The sequence below is a fragment of the Oncorhynchus masou genome, chromosome 30 (genome assembly GCF_036934945.1).
Source record: "Oncorhynchus masou masou isolate Uvic2021 chromosome 30, UVic_Omas_1.1, whole genome shotgun sequence".
NCBI classification, from domain to species: domain Eukaryota; kingdom Metazoa; phylum Chordata; class Actinopteri; order Salmoniformes; family Salmonidae; genus Oncorhynchus; species Oncorhynchus masou.
The window spans coordinates 8193991-8218083 of NC_088241.1; the positions used below are offsets into that span (position 1 = coordinate 8193991).

Below are 24093 nucleotides of genomic sequence, written 5' to 3' on the forward strand. Positions count from 1 at the left end.
AACCCCGTCTACAGTACAACCACATGACCAATGTACTGCCACTGGACGACCGTAACCCCAACTACAGTACGACCGTAACCCCAACTACAGTACAACCACATGACCAATGTACTGCCACTGGACGACCGTAACCCCAACTACAGTACGACCGTAACCCCAACTACAGTACGACCGTAACCCCCGCTACAGTACAACCACATGACCAATGTACTGCCACTGGACGACCGTAACCCCAACTACAGTACGACCGTAACCCCAACTACAGTACGACCGTAACCCCAACTACAGTACGACCGTAACCCCAACTACAGTACGACCGTAACCCCAACTACAGTACGACCGTAACCCCAGCTACAGTACGACCGTAACCCCAACTACAGTACGACCGTAACCCCAACTACAGTACGACCGTAACCCCAACTACAGTACGACCGTAACCCCCTCTACAGTACGACCACATGACCAATGTACTGCCACTGGACGACCGTAACCTCAACTACAGTACGACCGTAACCCCAACTACAGAACGACCGTAACCCCCTCTACAGTACAACCACATGACCAATGTACTGCCACTGGACGACCGTAACCCCAACTACAGTACGACCGTAACCCCAACTACAGTACGACCGTAACCCCAACTACAGTACGACCGTAACCCCAACTACAGTACGACCGTAACCCCCTCTATAGTACAACCACATGACCAATGTACTGCCACTGGACGACCGTAACCCCAACTACAGTACGATCGTAACCCCAACTACAGTACGACTGTAACCCCCGCTACAGTACGACCACATGACCAATGTACTGCCACTGAACGACCGTAACCCCAACTACAGTACGACCGTAACCCCAACTACAGTACGACCGTAACCCCAACTACAGTACGACCGTAACCCCAACTACAGTACAACCACATGACCAATGTACTGCCACTGGACGACCGTAACCCCCGCTACAGTATGACCGTAACCCCCGCTACAGTACGACCGTAACCCCCTCTACAGTACGACCGTAACCCCCTCTACAGTACGACCGTAACTCCCTCTACAGTACGACCGTAACCCCCTCTACAGTACGACCGTAACCCCCTCTACAGTACGACCGTAACCCCCGCTACAGTACAACCACATGACCAATGTACTGCCACTGGACGACCGTAACCCCAGCTACAGTACGACCGTAACCCTCGCTACAGTACGACCGTAACCCCCTCTACAGTACGACCGTAACCCCCTCTACAGTACGACCGTAACTCCCTCTACAGTACGACCGTAACCCCCTCTACAGTACGACCGTAACCCCCTCTACAGTACGACCGTAACCCCCGCTACAGTACAACCACATGACCAATGTACTGCCACTGGACGACCGTAACCCTCGCTACAGTACGACCGTAACCCTCGCTACAGTACGACCGTAACCCCAACTACAGTACGACCGTAACCCCAACTACAGTACGACCGTAACCCCAACTACAGTACGACCGTAACCCCAACTACAGTACGACCGTAACCCCCGCTACAGTTCAACCACATGACCAATGTACTGCAACTGGACGACCGAAACCCCAACTACAGTACGACCGTAACCCCAACTACAGTACGACCGTAACCCCCGCTACAGTACGACCACATGACCAATGTACTGCGACTGGACGACCGTAACCCCAACTACAGTACGACCGTAACCCCAACTACAGTACGACCGTAACCCCCTCTACAGTACAACCACATGACCAATGTACTGCCACTGGACGACCGTAACCCCAACTACAGTACGACCGTAACCCCAACTACAGTACGACCGTAACCCCAACTACAGTACGACCGTAACCCCCGCTACAGTACAACCACATGACCAATGTACTGCCACTGGACGACCGTAATCCCAGCTACAGTACGACCGTAACCCCCGCTACAGTACGACCGTAACCCCCGCTACAGTACGACCGTAACCCCCGCTACAGTACGACCGTAACCCCCTCTACAGTACGACCGTAACCCCCTCTACAGTACGACCGTAGCCCCCTCTACAGTACGACCGTAACCCCCTCTACAGTACGACCGTAACCCCCTCTACAGTACGACCGTAACCCCCTCTACAGTACGACCGTAACCCCCGCTACAGTACAACCACATGACCAATGTACTGCCACTGGACGACCGTAACCCTCGCTACAGTACGACCGTAACCCTCGCTACAGTACGACCGTAACCCCAACTACAGTACGACCGTAACCCCCGCTACAGTACAACCACATGACCAATGTACTACCACTGGACGACCGTAACCCCAGCTACAGTACGACCGTAACCCCCGCTACAGTACGACCGTAACCCCCTCTACAGTACGACCGTAACTCCCTCTACAGTACGACCGTAACTCCCTCTACAGTACGACCGTAACCCCCTCTACAGTACGACCGTAACCCCCTCTACAGTACGACCGTAACCCCCTCTACAGTACGACCGTAACCCCCGCTACAGTACAACCACATGACCAATGTACTGCCACTGGACGACCGTAACCCTCGCTACAGTACGACCGTAACCCTCGCTACAGTACGACCGTAACCCCAACTACAGTACGACCGTAACCCCCGCTACAGTACAACCACATGACCAATGTACTGCCACTGGACGACCGTAACCCCCGCTACAGTACGACCGTAACCCCCGCTACAGTACGACCGTAACCCCCGCTACAGTACGACCGTAACCCCCGCTACAGTACGACCGTAACCCCAACTACAGTACGACCGTAACCCCCTCTACAGTACGACCACATGACCAATGTACTGCCACTGGACGACCGTAACCCCAACTACAGTACGACCGTAACCCCCGCTACAGTACAACCACATGACCAATGTACTGCCACTGGACGACCGTAACCTCAACTACAGTACGACCGTAACCCCCGCTACAGTACAACCACATGACCAATGTACTGCCACTGGACGACCGTAACCCCCGCTACAGTACGACCGTAACCCCCGCTACAGTACGACCGTAACCCCCGCTACAGTACGACCGTAACCCCCTCTACAGTACAACCACATGACCAATGTACTGCCACTGGACGACCGTAAACCCCGCTACAGTACGACCGTAACCCCCGCTACAGTACGACCGTAAACCCCGCTACAGTACGACCGTAACCCCAACTACAGTACGACCGTAACCCCCTCTACAGTACAACCACATGACCAATGTACTGCCACTGGACGACCGTAACCCCAACTACAGTACGACCGTATCCCCAACTACAGTACGACCGTAACCCCCGCTACAGTACGACCGTAACCCCAACTACAGTACGACCGTAACCCCAACTACAGTACGACCGTAACCCCCTCTACAGTACAACCACATGACCAATGTACTGCCACTGGACGACCGTAACCCCAACTACAGTACGACCGTAACCCCCGCTACAGTACGACCGTAACCCCCGCTACAGTACGACCGTAACCCCGCTACAGTACGACCGTAACCCCCTCTACAGTACGACCGTAACCCCAACTACATTACGACCGTAACCCCCGCTACAGTACAACCACATGACCAATGTACTGCCACTGGACGACCGTAACCTCAACTACAGTACGACCGTAACCTCAACTACAGTACGACCGTAACCCCAACTACAGTACGACCGTAACCCCAACTACAGTACGACCGTAACCCCAGCTACAGTACGACCGTAACCCCCGCTACAGTACGACCACATGACCAATGTACTGCCACTGGACGACCGTAACCCCAACTACAGTACAACCACATGACCAATGTACTGCCACTGGACGACCGTAACCCCAACTACAGTACGACCGTAACCCCCTCTACAGTACGACCGTAACCCCCTCTACAGTACGACCGTAACCCCCGCTACAGTACGACCGTAACCCCCGCTACAGTACGACCACATGACCAATGTACTGCCACTGGACGACCGTAACCCCAACTACAGTACGACCGTAACCCCAACTACAGTACAACCGTAACCCCCACTACAGTTCAACCACATGACCAATGTACTGCCACTGGACGACCGTAACCCCAACTACAGTACAACCACATGACCAATGTACTGCCACTGGACGACCGTAACCCCCTCTACAGTACGACCGTAACCCCCTCTACAGTACGACCGTAACCCCCGCTACAGTACGACCGTAACCCCAACTACAGTACGACCGTAACCCCCTCTACAGTACGACCACATGACCAATGTACTGCCACTGGACAACCGTAACCCCAACTACAGTACGACCGTAACCCCAACTACAATACGACCGTAACCCCAACTACAGTATGACCGTAACCCCAACTACAGTACGACCGTAACCCCAACTACAGTACGACCGTAACCCCCTCTACAGTACAACCACATGACCAATGTACTGCCACTGGACGACCGAAACCCCAACTACAGTACGACCGTAACCCCAACTACAGTACCACCGTAACCCCAATTACAGTACGAACGTAACCCCCTCTACAGTACAACCACATGACCAATGTACTGCCACTGGACGACCGAAACCCCAACTACAGTACGACCGTAACCCCAACTACAGTACGACCGTAACCCCCGCTAAAGTAAAACCACACTTACACGACATGACTGCGACTGCATGGCTGTAACTGTTACCCGACAACAGCACTTTTACAGTTCTGATACTGGCTGAAGTCAGTCTGACCAATGTAAATTGTTGGCAAGACCTCACAATACGATGTTACCATGATACTTAGGTTCTGATATGATCTGTATTGCAATTCTCACAATTCTTTATGTATTGCAGTTCGATTCTGTAATTGTATTGCAATTCCATGTTCCAAACATACTGTATTGCTCACCATATGTCTGCTGCAGGAGGACAAGAGAGCCATGAGAAAACAAGTTTTGATCGATCATGGAAATAAATGTGCTGGAAACAAATTGACTCTTTATTTAAAAAGAAGATGGAGGACAAGCTATGATGGGAAAATACTGGAACTTTGGTGCAACTACTGCACAAATAATATTGTGATACTGTCAAAATGATACCGGCATATCTTCCAAAATGATATCCTGATATTTAAATGTTTTGATATTTTTCCCTCGTCACTAGTAAATGAACCCTAGTGTAACTTTAACCCAACCATAAATTGTCCTCAGTCTGACCATAATAACCCAACCATAAGTCTACCCCAGTCCAACCGCTGTGATCCCTGTGTGTTTCTGTGCAGATGCTTTCTACGAGCACCTGAAGAAGCTGCGTCAGCACAATTTCATTGTCAAGGCCATCGGAACCACGTTACTCAATAGGGTAAGGAACAGGTCACCTTCCATCACTCCCCTGTCTGTGCCCCTCACCCCTCTCTCTGTGCCCCTCACCCCCTCTCTCTGTGTGCCTCTCACCCCCTCTCTCTGTGCCCCTCACCCCATCTCAGTCAACCCCCTCATCCCATATATGAAGTGGATACTTAGGGAAATGGATCCCTAAAGAAAGCTTTTAATCTCTCCCTCTCTCACTTTCTCTCTCTGTCTAGTTTGGAGGGACGGAGGGTGAGTGGTTTCAGAAGCTGACGTCTAGGTTCTGTAGTCACCAGACGTGGGCCCTGGAACAGCTGAAGATGAGACAGAAGAAAGACCCTCGTTTCAACTCCTTCATACTGGAGGCAGAGAGTCGGCCTCAGTGTCGTAGGCTGCAGCTGAAGGACATCATCCCCACTGAGATGCAGAGGCTCACCAAATACCCCCTACTGCTGGAAAACATTGCCAAGTGCACAGGTCTGTGTATGTCCTTCCCTGCTCACATTCAGATAAACAGAGAGAGTGTGTGTGTTGTGACATGTGTTGTGTATATTCCTGTAGAGGACACCTTGGAGAAGGAGAGTATTCAGCAGAGTGCAGAGTGCTGTAAGAAGATCCTCAACCACGTCAACGAGGAGGTCAAACAGATGGAGAACCTGCTGGTGAGACACAGCACACACACACACACACACACACACACACACACACACTACTATTACAACTGCTACTACAACAACAAGTGTCTGAGGTAAAGTATAAATTGTTTCTCTCTCTCCCTCCAGACTCTGAAAGACTACCAGCGCAGGCTGGACACCTCAGGACTCAAACCCAGTAATGAGCTGTACCTGGAGTACAAGGTGACTGACAATAGTGAGGGCTTCTTGTAGTGTGGTCCAGTGCTCTTCATGCTATCCTTTCTACAGTTGTCCCATTCTCTCATTCTTTATCAGTCTCTATTGTTCTCTTCTCATCTCAGTACCTTGACCTGGCCCAGAGAAGGATGATCTATGAGGGGTCTCTGACCTGGAGAGTGACCAAGGAGAAAACATTAGGTGCACTATCAACTCTACAAACAGTAGTTTGTTTTAATGTATGAACCAATCGTCTGATTTCATTTTACACAAACCCAAGCTGTTGTTCATCTGCTGTTCACTTCCTGCCCCACTCTCCTCCTCCTCTCCTCCTCCTCTCCACCCTGTTCCTGCCCCACTTTCCTCCTCCTCTCCTCTCCACCCTGTTCCTGCCCCACTCTCCTCCTCCTCTCCTCTCCACCCTGTTCCTGCCCCACTCTCCTCCTCTTCTCCTCTCCACCCTGTTCCTGCCCCACTTTCCTCCTCTCCTCTCCACCCTGTTCCTGCCCACTTTCCTCCTTTTCTCCTCTCCACCCTGTTCCTACCCCACTCTCCTCCTCCTCCTCTCCTCTCCACCCTGTTCCTGCTCCACTCTCCTCCTCCTCTCCTCTCCATCCTGTTCCTGTCCCACTCTCCTCCTCCTCTCCTCTCCACCCTGTTCCTGTCCCACTCTCCTCCTCCTCTCCTCTCCACCCTGTTCCTGCCCCACTCTCCTCCTCCTCTCCTCTCCACCCTGTTCCTGCTCCACTCTCCTCCTCCTCTCCTCTCCACCCTGTTCCTGTCCCACTCTCCTCCTCCTCTCCTCTCCACCCTGTTCCTGCCCCACTCTCCTCCTCCTCTCCTCTCCATCCTGTTCCTGTCCCACTCTCCTCCTCCTCTCCTCTCCACCCTGTTCCTGCCCCACTCTCCTCCTCCTCTCCTCTCCACCCTGTTCCTGCCCCACTCTCCTCCTCCTCTCCTCTCCATCCTGTTCCTGTCCCACTCTCCTCCTCCTCTCCTCTCCACCCTGTTCCTGCCCCACTCTCCTCCTCCTCTCCTCTCCACCCTGTTCCTGCCCCACTCTCCTCCTCCTCTCCTCTCCATCCTGTTCCTGTCCCACTCTCCTCCTCCTCTCCTCTCCACCCTGTTCCTGCCCCACTCTCCTCCTCCTCTCCACCCTGTTCCTGTCCCACTCTCCGCCTCCTCTCCTCTCCACCCTGTTCCTGCCCCACTCTCCTCCTCCTCTCCACCCTGTTCCTGTCCCCCTCTCAGAAGTGCAGTGTGTGTTGCTGGGGGATCTGTTGGTGCTGTTACAGAAGCAGGATGATAAGATGGTGTTGAAGTGTCAGAGTAAGAGTAACATCGCTGTTCAGGAGGGAAAGCAGATGCTCAGCCCTATCATCAAACTCGACTCTGCCTTCCTCCGAGAGGTGGCCACAGGTGAGACATGCACATCTTTAAATACTTTATTTGAATGCACAAATCACATTACAGTCCCAAAGGATTCAAACATTTCAAAGATTCACAGATACATGGACACACGTAGTGTCAAAGCACCTTCTCCACCTTCTCCACACAGCTAGGCTGTCCATGACAAAGAGCAATGAGCAGTACCTTGCTAGCTGCTTTGCCTTTTTCCCTATGCAGTCCTGCAATCTGATGGCCATGCACTGTTAGCCTATGTACACGGCCAAAGGTTGTTCAGGCATGACTCAAGAGGCTGGTATTTCAGAAACTTGACAGCACAGGGTCTGGTCCATGTAAGAGTCAAAAGAGCAACCCACTTCCAAAAAGAGCATCTGTCTCCGGCCTTCCCCCACAACAACAACACCTGCCATATTTGGTATTCAAGAAAACACATCATCAACATGGAGACACACACACACACCTTGCAGGAATATGTCATCTCAATCCCCCTCTCTTCTGTCCCTCTGTCAGACCGTAAGGCCTTCTACGTGATCTTCACCTGGGACAGCGGGGCTCAGATCTACGAACTGGTGGCTCAATCTGTCGGGGAGAGGAAGAAGTGAGTGTGGGAGAGAAGGGTTTGGGAAGAGGAGAAAAGGGGAGGGGAGAGGGAGAAGTGAGTGTGGGAGAGGAGAGAGGTTTATGGGGAGGGAGGAGGAGAGGTGGAAGATATGAAGATAAAGACGAAGCACCAACTGGAGTGGTGATGTGGCTTTGTTGTGTGAAGCTGGACAGATGTGATCAAGATGGCAGTAGATGAGCTGAAGAAGACAGGACCTCCATCTGACCTGAAGAGAGGAAACAGCATCTTAACTGGAGGAGGAGGAAACCCATACAGCCCCACCACGTGAGTCAACACAGCTCTGAGTGTGCACTGTTATAAGCCAGTCCTCTGAGCACTGATCACATTTCACATTTTAGTCATTTAGCAGACGCTCTTATCCAGAGTGACTTAAAGGAGCAATTAGGATTAAGCGCCTTGCTCAAGGGTCCATCGACATATTTTTCACATAGTCGGCATGAGGATTCAAACCAGCGACCTTTCCATTTCTGGCCCAGCGCTCTTAACCGCTAGCCTACCTGCCGCTGATCACATTTCTTTCTCGCCTTCTCTTTCTTTCAGGTTTCCTCAACCCCCTCTCAGCCCCACTGAAAATGGAGGAGTCTTGTTGAAAAATAGCATTGGTGAGAACAGACAGCAAAGCAACTCTTTCAAGCCATTGAGCTTCTAGATGTTGATAATGTCATTGTTAATGGTGTTATTACTGTTTATTTAGTTTTTCCTGTTACTGCATTACTACCAAGACTGCTTCTGTGTTTTTACTGTGACTGCATTACTACCAAGACTGCTTCTGTTTTTACTGTGACTGCATTACTACCAAGACTGTTACTGTGTTTTTACTGTTACTGTGTTACTACCAAGACTGTTCCTGTGTTTTTACTGTTACTGCATTACTACCAAGACTGTTACTGTGTTATTACTGTTACTGTGTTACTACCAAGCCTGTTACTGTGTTTTTACTGTTACTGTGTTACTACCAAGACTGTTACTGTGTTATTACTGTTACTGTGTTACTACCAAGACTTACTGTGTTATTACTGTGTTACTACCAAGCCTGTTACTGTGTTATTACTGTTACTGTGTTACTACCAAGCCTGTTACTGTGTTATTACTGTTACTGTGTTACTACTGTTACTGTGTTACTACCAAGACTGTTACTGTGTTACTACCAAGACTGTTCTTGTGTTTTTACTGTTACTGCATTACTACCAAGCCTGTTACTGTGTTACTGCCAAGACTGTTACTGTGTTACTGCCAAGACTGTTACTGTGTTACTGCCAAGACTGTTACTGTGTTACTGCCAAGACTGTTACTGTGTTACTACCAAGACTGTTACTGAATAACTACCAAGCATGTTACTGTGTTACTGCCAAGACTGTTACTGCGTTACTACCAAGCCTGTTACTGTGTTACTGCCAAGACTGTTGCTGTGTTTTTACTGTTACTGCATTACTACCAAGCATGTTACTGTGTTACTGCCAAGACTGTTACTGCGTTACTACCAAGCCTGTTACTGTGTTACTGCCAAGACTGTTACTGTGTTACTGCCAAGACTGTTACTGTGTTACTACCAAGACTGTTACTGTGTTACTACCAAGACTGTTACTGTGTTACTACCAAGACTGTTACTGTGTTACTACCAAGCATGTTACTGTGTTACTGCCAAGACTGTTACTGTGTTACTACCAAGCCTGTTACTGTGTTACTGCCAAGACTGTTGCTGTGTTTTTACTGTTACTGTGTTACTACCAAGCCTGTTACTGCGTTACTGCCAAGACTGTTACTGTGTTACTGCCAAGACTGTTACTGTGTTACTACCAAGACTGTTACTGTGTTACTGCCAAGACTGTTGCTGTGTTTTTACTGTTACTGTGTTACTACCAAGCCTGTTACTGCGTTACTGCCAAGACTGTTACTGTGTTACTGCCAAGACTGTTACTGTGTTACTACCAAGACTGTTACTGTGTTACTACCAAGCATGTTACTGTGTTACTGCCAAGACTGTTACTGTGTTACTACCAAGCCTGTTACTGTGTTTTTACTGTTACTGTGTTTTTACTGTTACTGTGTTACTACCAAGACTGTTCCTGTGTTTTTACTGTTACTGTGTTACTACCAAGCCTGTTACTGCGTTACTACCAAGCCTGTTACTGCGTTACTACCAAGCATGTTACTGCGTTACTACCAAGCCTGTTACTGCGTTACTACCAAGCCTGTTACTGCGTTACTACCAAGCCTGTTACTGCGTTACTACCAAGCCTGTTACTGTGTTATTACTGTTACTGCATTACTACCAAGCCTGTTACTGTGCTACTACCAAGACTGTTACTGTGTTATTACTGTTACTGCCAAGCCTGTTACTGCGTTACTACCAAGCCTGTTACTGCATTACTAACAAGCCTGTTACTGCATTACTAACAAGCCTGTTACTGCATTACTACCAAGCCTGTTACTGTGTTACTGCCAAGACTGTTGCTGTGTTTTTACTGTTTCTGCATTACTACCAAGACTGTTACTGGGTTTTTACTGTTACTGCGTTACTGCCAAGACTGTTACTGCGTTACTGCCAAGACTGTTACTGCATTACTACCAAGACTGTTACTGGGTTTTTACTGTTACTGTGTTACTTCCAAGACTGTTACTGTGTTATTACTGCTACTGCATTACTACCAAGATTGTCACTGTGTTACTACCAAGACTGTTACTGTGTTACTACCAAGACTGTTACTGTGTTTTTACTGTTACTGTGTTACTACCAAGACTGTTCCTGCATTTTTACAGTTACTGTGTTACTACCAAGACGGTTACTGTGTTATTACTGTTACTGCATTACTACCAAGCCTGTTACTGTGTTACTGCCAAGACTGTTGCTGTGTTTTTACCGTTACTGTGTTACTACCAATACTGTTACTGCCAAGACTGTTACTGTGTTACTACCAAGACTGTTACTGTGTTACTGCCAAGACTGTTACTGTGTTACTACCAAGACTGTTACTGTGTTACTGCCAAGACTGTTACTGTGTTACTACCAAGACTGTTACTGCATTACTACCAAGACTGTTACTGTGTTTTTACTGTTACTGTGTTACTACCAAGACTGTTACTGCGTTACTACCAAGCCTGTTACTGTGTTACTACCAAGACTGTTGCTATGTTTTTACTGTTAATGCATTACTACCAAGACTGTTACTGTGTTACTACCAAGACTGTTACTGTGTTACTACCAAGACTGTTACTGTGTTACTGCCAAGACTGTTACTGTGTTACTACCAAGACTGTTACTGCGTTACTACCAAGCCTGTTACTGTGTTACTACCAAGACTGTTGCTATGTTTTTACTGTTAATGCATTACTACCAAGACTGTTACTGTGTTACTACCAAGACTGTTACTGCATTACTACCAAGACTGTTACTGTGTTACTACCAAGACTGTTACTGCATTACTACCAAGACTGTTACTGTGTTACTACCAAGCCTGTTACTGTGTTACTACCAAGACTGTTGCTATGTTTTTACTGTTAATGCATTACTACCAAGACTGTTACTGTGTTACTACCAAGACTGTTACTGCATTACTACCAAGACTGTTACTGTGTTACTACCAAGACTGTTACTGCATTACTACCAAGACTGTTTCTGTGTTTTTACTGTTACTGTGTTACTGCCAAGACTGTTACTGTGTCTTTACTGTTACTGCCTCGACTGTTCCTGTGTTTTTACTGTTACTGCCTCGACTGTTACTGTGTCTTTACTGTTACTGCCTCGACTGTTACTGTGTCTTTACTGTTACTGACAAGACTGTTCCTGTGTTTTTACTGTTACTGCCAAGACTGTTACTGTGTTTTTACTGTTACTACCAAGACTGTTACTGTGTTTTTACTGTTACTGTGTTACTGCCAAGACTGTTACTGTGTCTTTACTGTTACTGCCTCGACTGTTACTGTGTCTTTACTGTTACTGCCAAGACTGTTCCTGTGTTTTTACTGTTACTGCCAAGACTGTTCCTGTGTCTTTACTGTTACTGCCAAGACTGTTCCTTTGTCTTTACTGTTACTGCCTCGACTGTTACTGTGTCTTTACTGTTACTGCCAAGACTGTTCCTGTGTTTTTACTGTTACTGCCTCGACTGTTACTGTGTCTTTACTGTTACTGCCAAGACTGTTCCTGTGTTTTTACTGTTACTGCCTCGACTGTTACTGTGTCTTTACTGTTACTGCCTCGACTGTTACTGTGTCTTTACTGTTACTGCCAAGACTGTTCCTGTGTCTTTACTGTTACTGTGTTACTGCCAAGACTGTTCCTGTGTTTTTACTGTTACTGCCAAGACTGTTACTGTGTCTTTACTGTTACTGCCTCGACTGTTACTGTGTTTTTACTGTTACTGCCTCGACTGTTCCTGTGTCTTTACTGTTACTGCCAAGACTGTTCCTGTGTTTTTACTGTTACTGCCTTACTGCCAAGACTGTTCCTGTGTTTTTACTGTTACTGCCTTACTACCAAGACTGTTCCTGTGTTTTTACTGTTACTGCCAAGACTGTTCCTGTGTCTTTACTGTTACTGCCAAGACTGTTACTGTGTCTTTACTGTTACTGCCAAGACTGTTCCTGTGTTTTTACTGTTACTGTGTTACTACCAAGACTGTTCCTGTGTCTTTACTGTTACTGCCAAGACTGTTCCTGTGTTTTTACTGTTACTGCCAAGACTGTTCCTGTGTCTTTACTGTTACTGCCAAGACTGTTCCTGTGTTTTTACTGTTACTGCCTTACTACCAAGACTGTTCCTGTGTTTTTACTGTTACTGCCTTACTACCAAGACTGTTCCTGTGTTTTTACTGTTACTGCCAAGACTGTTCCTGTGTTTTTACTGTTACTGCCTTACTACCAAGACTGTTCCTGTGTCTATAGAACGAGATAAGGACAGCCTGACTGATGAGATGAAGTCTGTGGACTCTCGTCATTCTCTGATTGATTACCTCTCGGACAAAGGCTTCGACTTGATTGGCCACAGCAACAGTGATCAGGTTAAAGTGGCCAATAGCGCGTTAAACGAAGGTGAGTGGGTTTATTTGATTAGTCCAAGCAGTTACCATTTTCACTGATGTTCCTCTTACTGTCATGTCATACATCAACTCTTCCTGTCTCCTCCCACAGTCATGTTCCTCAAGAGACTATTGGTTGGCAGCATCAGCCTATCAGACGACTCACAGCCTGATGAGCAGAATGGAAGGGAGGGGCCAGAGAGCCAGTACCAAGGACTGCAAGGGGAGGAGGAGGGGGAGGGAGGAGGAGGAGAGGGTGGAGGGATGAAGATAGACGAGGAGGGAGGGATCAGCGCTCCTCTGATTCTGTCCCAGGAGAGGATGGAGGAGGTGCACCGGAAACTGCAGAGTCTGGAGGTACAGCTGAAGAGACTGCAGGTGAGAGAACGAGGGAAGGAAGGAAGGAAGGCAGAAAGAGGATTGAGTAATGGGGTTGCAAAGGATGACTGAAGCATAAAAGGAGGGAGCCAAGGAGGACAGATGGGGACAAACAGCAGCATAGAAGAGAAAGATAGAGAAAATCACTTCACCGGGGCTTGTGCTGCTCTGCTGCTATTGTCACTGAAATGGCTATGTGAAATTGGAGTTCTGGGACAATGGCCTTTGTCTGCAGCTAGCTGTGTGATGTCACAAAAGCAACCACAAAAGGAAAAGAAGATTATGAAAGGAAGGGATGGTGGAAACGGAGGGGTGAAGTGTGTGTGTGTGTGTGTGTGTGTGATTCAGCATTTAACTGTTGATCTTGCTCCATCAGAGTGTTGAGGAGGAGCACCACCGGCTGCAGCAGGCCCTGTCTAAGTTCTCCCTGGAGGGGGGCAACTTCTAGTGAGACACACAGCGCCACCTTCAGGACACCAGGTAAACCTTCATATTCAACACTTTATACTCATGTCTTGTGGGAGGAGTTTTCCTTTACCACTGATATAGGGTCAGATCTTTTATTATCCCTCTAGTTAAGATAAGGGTTGGGGTTAGAGTAATCTGATTTTAGTTCTGTGGTTACCAACTTCTACCTCAGGCTCTGCAATGCCATGGGTATTAATACTAGAATTGTGTCAAGGATATGTTGTCTTCTCTAATCTCACCAACTCTTTTCTTTAACCTTGTCATCTCTTGGTCTTCCTCAGATCACTGTAAGTGCTGGATTGGAGTGCTCGAGTTGCTTTTGGAGGATTGATGAATGTGTCCTGGAATTTCCTATTTACTAAACACACTGTGCTCCACTGCCATGCCTGAGCCCTTGTTAAAGATTTCCAGGGGGTCGCAGCCAACTGTGAGGCCCTTGCAAGGCAGAGGAGCACGGCTTTACGCAAAGTAGTTGAGTAATGCAATGTGGGAGGTGTGTTTGTGCGTGTTTGTGAACATGCTCGTATGTGCAAGTGCGTGAGCGTGTGAGAGATGGGAGTTTTGCAAACAGGTGCCAAAGATTGGAGCAGTAGTTTGCTGTGAGAGAGATGCTGCCTGGGCTTATTGATTGTGAGCTTCTGCAACACACACACACACACACACAACAGATACTTCCCCAGTGCATGTTCAATAAATATATCTATCATTGCCAACTGTAGGGGTTTGGACTGTAGAATAAACCCCCATGTATGCATGTAGAGAGAGATACTAGTGTCAGCCCTATAGAGGGCGATGTAGAGCTGTAGAACCAGACAGGAACATGCTCAGGGTTGTGAAATTCTGGTAACCGAAATTCACAGGTTTTCCCCAAATCCTGGTTGGAAGATTCCTGGATTCAGGAGGGAATAAGGAGGAATTCTGGGAGTCGTACAACCGGAGATTTCTGAAAAACCTGGGATTTTTGGGACATTTTACTGAACATTTAGTAGGCCCCTATATCCAGTACATGCCAAAGTACAGCAGAGATGCACTTTTAAGTTAGTATAATCCAATTCAAGTGACCAACCACACTGAATTCCCAACATTGAATTTGCTAATATGTATTACTATTATTATTATTATAATATATGCCATTTAGCAGACGCTTTTTTCCAAAGCGACTTAGTCATGCATGCATACATTTTTACATTTTACCCCAATTGTTGAGAAGATCTGCGTGTGTGTGTTTGTGTGTTAGTGTTGTAGAAGCAAAATGGTCTTCTGGAGTTACTGTAATAGAGTCCTATTAGAACTGTAATTATGGCCCAAACATTCATCCAGTAGTATTGGAATTGATCATGTTGTTAGGGATATAGATGGTGTGTGTACTGCTTTTGACTTCAGCCGCCTCTCCTTTGGACCCTGCTACTGTGCTGGGCCGGGCGATAGAGGGATGGACAGATACATAGAGATGGAAGGAGAGGAGGACCATTTTTATGACTGAAGTAGGATGTAGATTATAGATTGAGGGATACAGCAAGGAAGAGAGGAGTAAGGGAGGAGAGGAGGCAGAAGGGTTTTTCCTTGGAAGACCAACTTGATTAGCAGCGTATTAGATGGTGATGGAGGTAGATGTAGAGAGAAGACTTGAAGTTCAGTGTTCAATGTGATGTGGAATTGGTTATAGGGGCCCCCCGAGTGTGCTAGCTGTGCTACTAGAGATTCTGGGTTCGAGTCCAGGCTCTGTCACAGCTGGTCGTGACCGGGAGACCCATGGGGTGGCGCACAATTGGCCCAGCGTCGTCCGGGTTATGGGAGGGTTTGGCCGGCAGGGATGCTCTTGTCCCATCGCTCACCAGCGACTCCTGTGGCGGGCCGGGCGCAGTGCACACTGACACGGTTGCCAGGTGTACGGTATTTCCTCCGACACATTGGTGCGGCTGTCTTCCGGGTTAAGTGGAAATTGTGTCAAGAAGCAGTGCGGCTTGGTTGGGTTGTGTTTCAGAGGACGCACGGCTCTCGACCTTCGGCTTCTCCCAAATCCGTACGGGTGTTGCAACAATGACAAGACTGTAACTACCAATTGGATACCATGAAATTGGGGAGAAAAAGGGAGTAAAAAAAATCTGTAATAAAATGAAGAATCGGCTATAGACACAGTCAGTCTGACCCATACACACACTGATACTCACATTGCGTGGGAGCCCAGTGCAGTAACAATGGTCACACAGGAACACTGTCATCACGCGTGTGATGTGACTGGAGTCGATTTGCTGACTATAGAGCTAGTAGCTTCTCCGTAAAGAAAGGAGGGAGACAGAGGGAGACACAGTATTATATGCTGTATGATACATTTTATGGTAGCAATACCATTTTTGTGTGTATTTCTCTTCAGGAGTTGATTGTAATTATTGTTATTATTTTGATGATTTAGAGTAGTGGCATTGAACTGTGGACTGGGAAACGGGACCAAAGAGAGACCTATGTACCTATAGATTCTCATATGAGCTGTTTATACTGTCCTACTGCTTATTACTATAGGAGAAAGTCACTTCATGCTGATTGGAGAGTGATGCCTACAGTAAGCAGCCGTGGCTCTCTGCTTCTCCTGCATCCAAACTCCAGCGTCACATGTAGAGAGAACAACACAGTGGGTAGAAACATAGAGGGCCTGTGTTGAGGGAGATGATATCTAAGCTTGTATGAAGACTGTATTGTGATACATCCATCCATGCTGCCGCCCCAGACTAATGAACAAGATTTAACTGGACGCTTCACAATCACACTGTTGTTCAAATCCTCTCTTCATTGCTACCATGTGTGAGCAGGGCTGCACTGTGTTGTTATAGACATGACTCACCTAGCGTCACTTTGATATTGACTGGACTACGTTTAGGGACAGCATGGGGTGGCGGTACAGTACAGTAAGATACAGAAGGATACTGAGATGAGACCCATCATTACTGATTTAAGCTACTGTTTCTATAGACCACTTCTGGAATGAAGAGAAGCGGGTCTGGGGAGTTCGGATGCAGGAATTGCAGGCGCGACTTGTCGTCACTCTCACCAGTGTTGGAATGACAGTTATCTTTCACGATCACTTTTGAATTATGCATTCTCGTTGTGGCCATAGCAACCGTTCCCTTACACCCTCCCCCAAATATGTAATCATGCAAATGTTATTGATAGTTAATCTAAGAAGCAGAGGGCGTAGTTACAAGTTGTGTTGAAACTTCATTGCCTTTTTTTCTTTCACCCCCCACCCCTTTATTTTCTCGTGTTCCCCTCTTCGTGTTCCCCTCCCCTCGTCCACAATACTAGTCTCCATCTCTCCTTCATCCTGTCTTCCTTCTAGAAGTCGTAGAAATGTAGTCCTGAATACTCTCATCACCATTTCTTATCTCACAATTTCACTGTACGTTGCGGTGTATTTAATTTAATTTGCTTAAACGGGTCGGGAGTTTTTGTTTTTGTTGGTGATGTTTTGTTGAGAGGAACTTTTGTAATTATGTACTATGCAATTGGCAACAATGGGAGAAAGAGGAAGAGACTTGGATAGCTTTTGTTTGCCATATGTGAGACAACTCATTTGTATTATACAATACTAGATGGCAACAAGATGAGGTTAAAGAGATTATCTCTAACTTGGGCTTTTTCACCATTGAAGCACAGTAATGAGCAGGTTATATCCTATTATACCAGCTTAGGTTAATACCTCCACCGCCACTGTAGTCTCAAGACTACTTGGCAAACGTGTGCTTACAAACCTCTCTCTCTGTCTTTCTTCCCTTTGCTTCCCCTCATGTATCCTATTTACAAATGCATAGTGGTCTAGTTTTCTATGTATAAAATGTATTTATAGAGAAGGGTGCCATGTTCTGATGATCAAGCTTGTTTTTTCCCGCCAAATGGCTCTCTAGTAAACAAACACGTTTGGTTGGGGAGATGTTTGGCTGTTAAGGTAGAACCATGAAATTAACGTAGAAAGAGTTGGGTGACCAACATCAAGTCTCCAGTTTCAAGTTTTAATGTCACAAGTACAGTGAAATGCCTTTCTTGCAATCTCTAAAGCAACATGCATTCTAGGTCTGGCCAGGAGGTTTTCCTAGTCAGGTCATATGGTCCGGAAACCCCCCTGGCCTTACTTCTAGGTAATCCAAGGTTTCAGATAGGTGGTTTGTGGTGGATTGACTGTAGGGTGGCTGTGTAAGTCCTGCAGTGTCCCCTGTAACTATGCTATCTCAGGGGTATGTATGTTACAAAGTGTATTGTGTGTGTTCACCTCAGCGACCACAAGGTTTGACCAGCGCCATGTTTGCACCAGCTAGCCAGCGCTTTGTATAGAACAGGGTCTGGTCTGTCGCACATGCATCCGCCACATGTATATCTATAAACAAATGAATATGCAAGATCTATACTGTGTATTTTGGCTTTGATTTCATTGTGTAAGTGCTTTTAATTGTATACTTCAGAAGAAATGAGGTACGTTTTTTTGTTGTAATTTTCTGTTTTTTAATAAATGGGGAAGAAAAACCAACATTTTTGGGGTCTTGTACTGTTTTGAGTTCTAGAACACTGCAATCACTCAAGCATATATCCTGACACAGAGAGACCAACAAAAGAGGAAGGAAGGTTTATTCACAAGACAACTGGGTAGAAGTGTATAGCTGTGTTGAAAGGCACAACACTCAATAACATAAAGGCTTTTTATAATCTGCAACGACTGGCAACCAATATAAAACACAGTGAAGAGGATGGTGGCCTTGACATTCTTGTTCCTCTGCTTCTGGGCTGGTGAGTAAGGGGCTGCTAAGATATGCTGATAAACAATGCAGGGTAGTTAGTCTTTCAGTGCATATTCACCTTTATTTGAGAAGTTACATTACAGGTGGAGGATGAAGATGAGACCGAAGTGTAAAACTATGGCGTTTGAGGGAATTAATAGGAATAGGTTCAACATGCTTTGAACAGATTTCAACCCTTTAAACCATGCATTGTAACATTAAAACAATTTTCCCCCATTGTATCCTTTGGAACATTAGATTATTTGGCTGTGAGTAATGTATCTGTTCTGCTCTAATGAACCGTATCTCCTACCAGAGCAGATGGTTGTGCAATCAAATTAAATTGTGTTTGTCACATGCGCCGAATACAACCGTGAAATGCTTGCTTACAAGTCCTTAACCAACAATGCAGTTAAGAAAAATACTAAAAGAAAAATAAGAAATAAAAGTAACAAATAATTAAAGTGCAGCAGTAAAATAATAGTGAGGGTATATACAGGGGGTAATGGTTATTCGAGGTAATTGAGGTAATATGTACATGTAGGTAGAGTTATTCAAGTCTGGGTAGCCAATTGATTAGATGTTCAGTAGTCTTATGACTTAGATAGAAGTCATAGGGATAGAAGCTGTTTAGAAGCCTCTTGGACCTAGATTTGGCACTCTGATACCGCTTGCCGTGCGGTAGCAGAGAGAACAGTCTGAGACTAGGGTGGCTAGAGTCTTTTGACAATTTTTAGGGCCTTCCTCTGACACTGCTTGGTATAGAGGTCCTGGATGGCAGGAAGCCTGGCCCCGGTGATGTACTGGGCCGTACGCACTACACTCTAGTAGAGGTCGACCGATTATGGTTTTTCAATACCGATACCGATTATTGGAGGACCAAAAAATCCGATACCGATTAATCGGCCAATTTTTCTTTAAAAAAAAACAACATTTTTACATTTTATTTTTATGTATTTGTAATAATGACAATTACAACAATACTGAATGAACACTTATTTTAACTTAATATAATACATAAATCAATTTAGCCTCAAGTAAATAATGAAAAATGTTCAATTTGGTTTAAATAATGCAAAAACAAAGTGAAAGAAAGTAAAAGTGCAATATGTGCTATGTAAGAAAGCTAACGTTTCAGTTTCTTGCTCAGAACATGAGAACATATGGAAGCTGGTGGTTCCTTTTAACATGAGTCTTCAATATTCCCAGGTAAGACGTTTTAGGTTGTAGTTATTATAGGAATTATATGACTATTTCCCTCTATACCATTTGTATTTGATTAACTGTTGACTATTGGGTGTTCTTATAGTCACTTTAGTATTGCCAGTGTAACAGTATAGCTTCCGTCCCTCTCCTCGCTCCTCCCTGGGCTCGAACCTGCAACACAAGGACAACAGCCACCACATCGAAGCAGCACTACCCATGCAGAGCAAGGGAAACAACCACCCCAAGGCTCAGAGCGAGTAGCGCGCGCTAACTAGCCAGCCATTTCACTTTGGTCACACCAGCCTCATCTCTGGAGTTGATAGGCTTGAAGTCATAAACAGCACAATGCTTGACGCACAACGAAGAGCTGCTGGCAAAACGCACGAGAGTGCTGTTTGAATGAATGCCTGCTTCTGCCTACCAACGCTCAGTCAGATACCTAGATACTTGTATGCTCAGTCAGATTATATGAAACGCAGGACATGCTAGATAATATCTAGTAATATCATTAACCATGTGTAGTTAACTAGTGATTATGATTGATTGTTTTTTATAAGATACATTTAATGTTAGCTAGCAACTTACCTTGGCTTACTGCATTTGTGTAACAGGCAGCCTCCTTGTGGAGTGCAACTAGAGAGAAGCAGGTCGTTATTGCGTTGGACTAGTTAACTGTAAGGTTGCAAGATTGGATCCCCCGAGCTGATCGAGGTGAAAATCTGTCGTTCTGCCCTTGAATGAGGCAGATAACCCACCGTTTATACGCCGTCATTGAAAATAAGAATGTACTCTTAACTGACTTGCCAAGTTAAATAAAGATTAAGTAAAGGTGTAAAAAAAAAAAAAATCAGCAAATCGGCGCCCAAATATACAGATTTCCGATTGTTATGAAAAATTGAAATTGGCCCTAATTAATTAGCCATTCCAATTAATCGGTCGACCTCTACTCTGTAGTGCCTTGCGGTCGGAGGCCGAGCAGTTTCCATACCAGGCAGTGATGCAACCAGTCAAGATGCTCTCGATGGTGCAGCTGTAGAACCTTTTGAGGATCTGAGGACCCATGCCAAATCTTTTCAGTCTCCTGAGGGGGAATAGGATTTTGTCGTGCCCTCATCACGACTATCTTGGTGTGCTTGGACCATGTTGGTGATGTGGACACCAAGGAACTTGAAGCTCTCAACTTGCTCTACTGCAGCCCCATCGATGAGAATGGAGTCGTGCTCGGTTCTCCTCTTCCTGTAGTCCACAATCATCACACACTAGACACCATACCCTAACACTTATAACTCTAAATAACCTGATGTTAAGAAACATAGTATTACAGCACTCTGGATTGTGTGGAGTTCTTCTACTTTGTAGGCTACTGTTTCTTTTTATCATTGTCTTGGGCCAATAGTTGGACAGATATGCTGTCAATAACTGACCTTTGATCAGTGTGTTATGGGTCAACCTCATCCTACTCCTGCTGCTCTGCCTTCTAGCAGGTGACCTCAGCCGTATCCAGGTTACTCAGGAGCCAGACAGGCCCTCTCTGAGGGTGCAGCTCTCTCACACCGCCTCCCTGCGCTGCTGCTACTCAGTCACAGGGGGAGCCGTGGACACCACCTGGGTCACCAGCCCCCACATGGTTAAAGGCATCCTTCGGGGAGTGGACTGGAGAGAAAACCGTGTGACGGTGGATGGGGGGAACCTGACGGCAGCAGGGGTCATGTGTCACACACTCATCCTGAGGGAGGTCCGTCTGAACGACACAGGGTTGTACCAGTGTTTCCTCAACCACAGCGCCCTGCAGCCCTCTGTATACACCCATGGCACCTTCCTGCATGTCTACAGTGAGTGTGGGGGTGTGTGAAGCCCTCACAGTAAGCACCCATGTCACCTTCCTTCAGATCTTGTGTGTGTAACCCTCAAAAGCTTTAGCCTGGTCTGCCCTCACAGTACTTTGTTGTACAGTATTTATATTATGTGTGTGTCTGTACATGTGGGTGTCTGGGGGGTGGGGTCAAACCAGCTAAGCAATGCAGAATACTTTGTGTTCCACAAATCCAGTTAACCACTGCCCAGTCCAGTAGAATGCAATCCACCTAAAGCACCTAGACTTAAGCCACCAGTGAATGGCTACATTGTGTAGTAATCCCTCTGATTTAATTCAAATGACCAATATTGAAATGTTAAAGAAATGCTATGGTTCTAGTTTTTCCTGGGAAATTGTGTGTCATAAGGAGCATTGTTAAAAAAAAATATTGCACTGCTAAACGTACACTGGCTGTTTGTCTAATTTATCTCAAACTATTTTCCTCTGTCTTGCTGCAATCTGATGCATGGTACTCTGTCCATCCCCCCACTATCTCTCTTTCATGCACATCTTCCATGAAAGAGCAGCAGGTGAGTTATACTCTGATGACCTTTATACGACCCCTCTCTTCTTGCTCAGGGCCGATGGTGAAGATTCTGGACATCAGTGAAAGCACCAAGAACAGCATCCTGACTGCTGAGGGAATGTTACTGATGGTGGCAGTGCTTCTGCATGGTACCATGATGCTCTGTAAGGTCAGTGAGCCAAGCAGGCCACCTTTTCCACTGCTAATGCTAGGCTACTAGATCTAATATTCCTAATTTGCTCTCATTCCAATATTGAATTTTGTCATTTGAAAACTGCTGTAACCAGAAGGACTAGTATGTATGGTAATCTTACTGTATGACTACAATGGGCTTTTTCACACCATTGGCCAAGAGAATTATGTAATATGTCATCAACTTCCTCTGCTTTTTAAGACGAAGAAACTCAATCAACTGAAGAAGAAAAGGGTCAAAGAGGAAGAGGAGAATATCTATGAGGTGGGACTTGAATGAGATCCTCTGTCTTTCTGTCATAGTCACTGTTTTCACCATTCTTCAGTCAATCAAACAAGTTCTAGAAGAAGGGAAGAGGAAGTCAACCTATCATAACCTCCTTTACCTCAATCCATATCCAGGGTCTAAATCTGGAGGAATGCTGCTCCACATATGATCAGATCCAGCGCTCTCTGGTGCAGGGCCCCTACCAAGACGTGGGAAACATGATTATGGAGGAGGAGGAAATCCAACTGGAGAAGCCTTGAATGAGAGGGGGAAGGAAGGAGGGGGATGAAGAGAGAGGGTGGGAGAAGAGAAGAGTCATTTGATAGAACAGAATTGTGGTGAGGGTTTTGATAGGAATTTTCTTAACTGCCCCCCCTCCTTATGTTTGAATTTATAGAGTTGACCTGTGTTTTCCTTGCAGCCTTTGCTTATATTTGAATCTAATTTCTTAGTGGACCAAAAAGACAGTAACCTACAATGTCAAAGGGCATTTTGCTTTCAATTTTGCCTTTCATTACCAATGCCGATACCTAACAACTTTATATTCATAAGATTTTTTTTTCTGCATGTTTGCATTTTCTATGCTTTGTGTCTGCATTGGCCAAATGTTTTTTTCTCTCTCCAATCTCCATAATTCAAGGCCTGGATTGTGCTTTGTAAATAAAATTATAAAACTTGATTGCCTTATGTTTTCATGTTTACATATTTAGCATTTTAGCTTCATGAAATGTATGTATTTGTCATATGTCCCTCACACCCATACCGATGAGACTCGCTTGATGGAGTCTCGGAATCGTTATCCCATTTCTGGCACCACTGTAGCAAAATTGAGGGGTAGCACAACTGTGACTTGATCCAAGTCAGTCAAACACCTTACCATTACACCAAGAGGTTCTTGATAGGTCTCTAGCACAGTAGGTTGGTGGCACGTTATTTGGGGAGGATGAGCTTGTGGGAATGGCTAGAGCGGAGTATGTGGAATGGTATCATATACATTAAACACATGGTTTGATGCCATTCCATTTGCTCCATTCCAACCGTTATGAGCCGTCCTCCCCTCAGCAGCCTCCACTGGCGATGTTGTAGCTTGTAGGCAGCTGTTAAGCCGTCACTAGCCTACATACAATACATTAAGGTTTACCTCCCTGTGATGGGAAGCCTACTGACAGACAGTACTGTACTATGTTTACCACAGATGATTATCTGGGAAAGCTTTTGGACATTGCAAC

General features: G+C 46.1%; 2 protein-coding genes across 5 annotated transcripts in view; both read left to right on the top strand.

Moving 5' to 3' along the window:
- The window catches only part of LOC135521969 (rho guanine nucleotide exchange factor 1-like), a 57526-nt gene extending 38954 nt beyond the window's left edge, over window positions 1-18572 (top strand). For all 4 annotated transcript variants that reach the window (XM_064947807.1, XM_064947808.1, XM_064947810.1 and 1 more), the window contains 13 exons: window positions 5244-5323; window positions 5547-5787; window positions 5872-5972; window positions 6093-6167; window positions 6287-6362; window positions 7413-7580; window positions 8079-8166; window positions 8335-8454; window positions 8731-8792; window positions 13075-13221; window positions 13321-13586; window positions 13963-14066; window positions 14336-18572. In XM_064947807.1, the coding sequence (XP_064803879.1) occupies window positions 5244-5323; window positions 5547-5787; window positions 5872-5972; window positions 6093-6167; window positions 6287-6362; window positions 7413-7580; window positions 8079-8166; window positions 8335-8454; window positions 8731-8792; window positions 13075-13221; window positions 13321-13586; window positions 13963-14034 (1496 nt within the window). In that variant the 3' untranslated portion in view covers window positions 14035-14066; window positions 14336-18572. The remainder of the gene's footprint in view (window positions 1-5243; window positions 5324-5546; window positions 5788-5871; window positions 5973-6092; window positions 6168-6286; window positions 6363-7412; window positions 7581-8078; window positions 8167-8334; window positions 8455-8730; window positions 8793-13074; window positions 13222-13320; window positions 13587-13962; window positions 14067-14335) is intronic.
- An 87-nt stretch (window positions 18573-18659) lies between these two features.
- On the top strand, window positions 18660-23543 carry LOC135523065 (B-cell antigen receptor complex-associated protein alpha chain-like). Its single transcript, XM_064949792.1, has 5 exons — window positions 18660-18827; window positions 21505-21855; window positions 22458-22573; window positions 22799-22861; window positions 22999-23543. The coding sequence occupies exons 1-5, from the start codon at window positions 18788-18790 to the stop codon at window positions 23122-23124; spliced, it is 696 nt and encodes a 231-aa protein (XP_064805864.1). The 5' UTR covers window positions 18660-18787; the 3' UTR covers window positions 23125-23543.
- The last annotated feature ends 550 nt before the right edge of the window (window positions 23544-24093 follow it).

Coding starts and splice junctions, on each gene's coding strand:
- LOC135523065 (XM_064949792.1), top strand. CDS start 18,788: ATGGTGGCCTTGACATTCTTGTTCCTCTGCTTCTGGGCTG. Junction 22,574..22,798: donor GTACCATGATGCTCTGTAAG/GTCAGTGAGCCA, acceptor CTGCTTTTTAAG/ACGAAGAAACTCAATCAACT. Junction 22,862..22,998: donor AAGAGGAGAATATCTATGAG/GTGGGACTTGAA, acceptor ATCCATATCCAG/GGTCTAAATCTGGAGGAATG.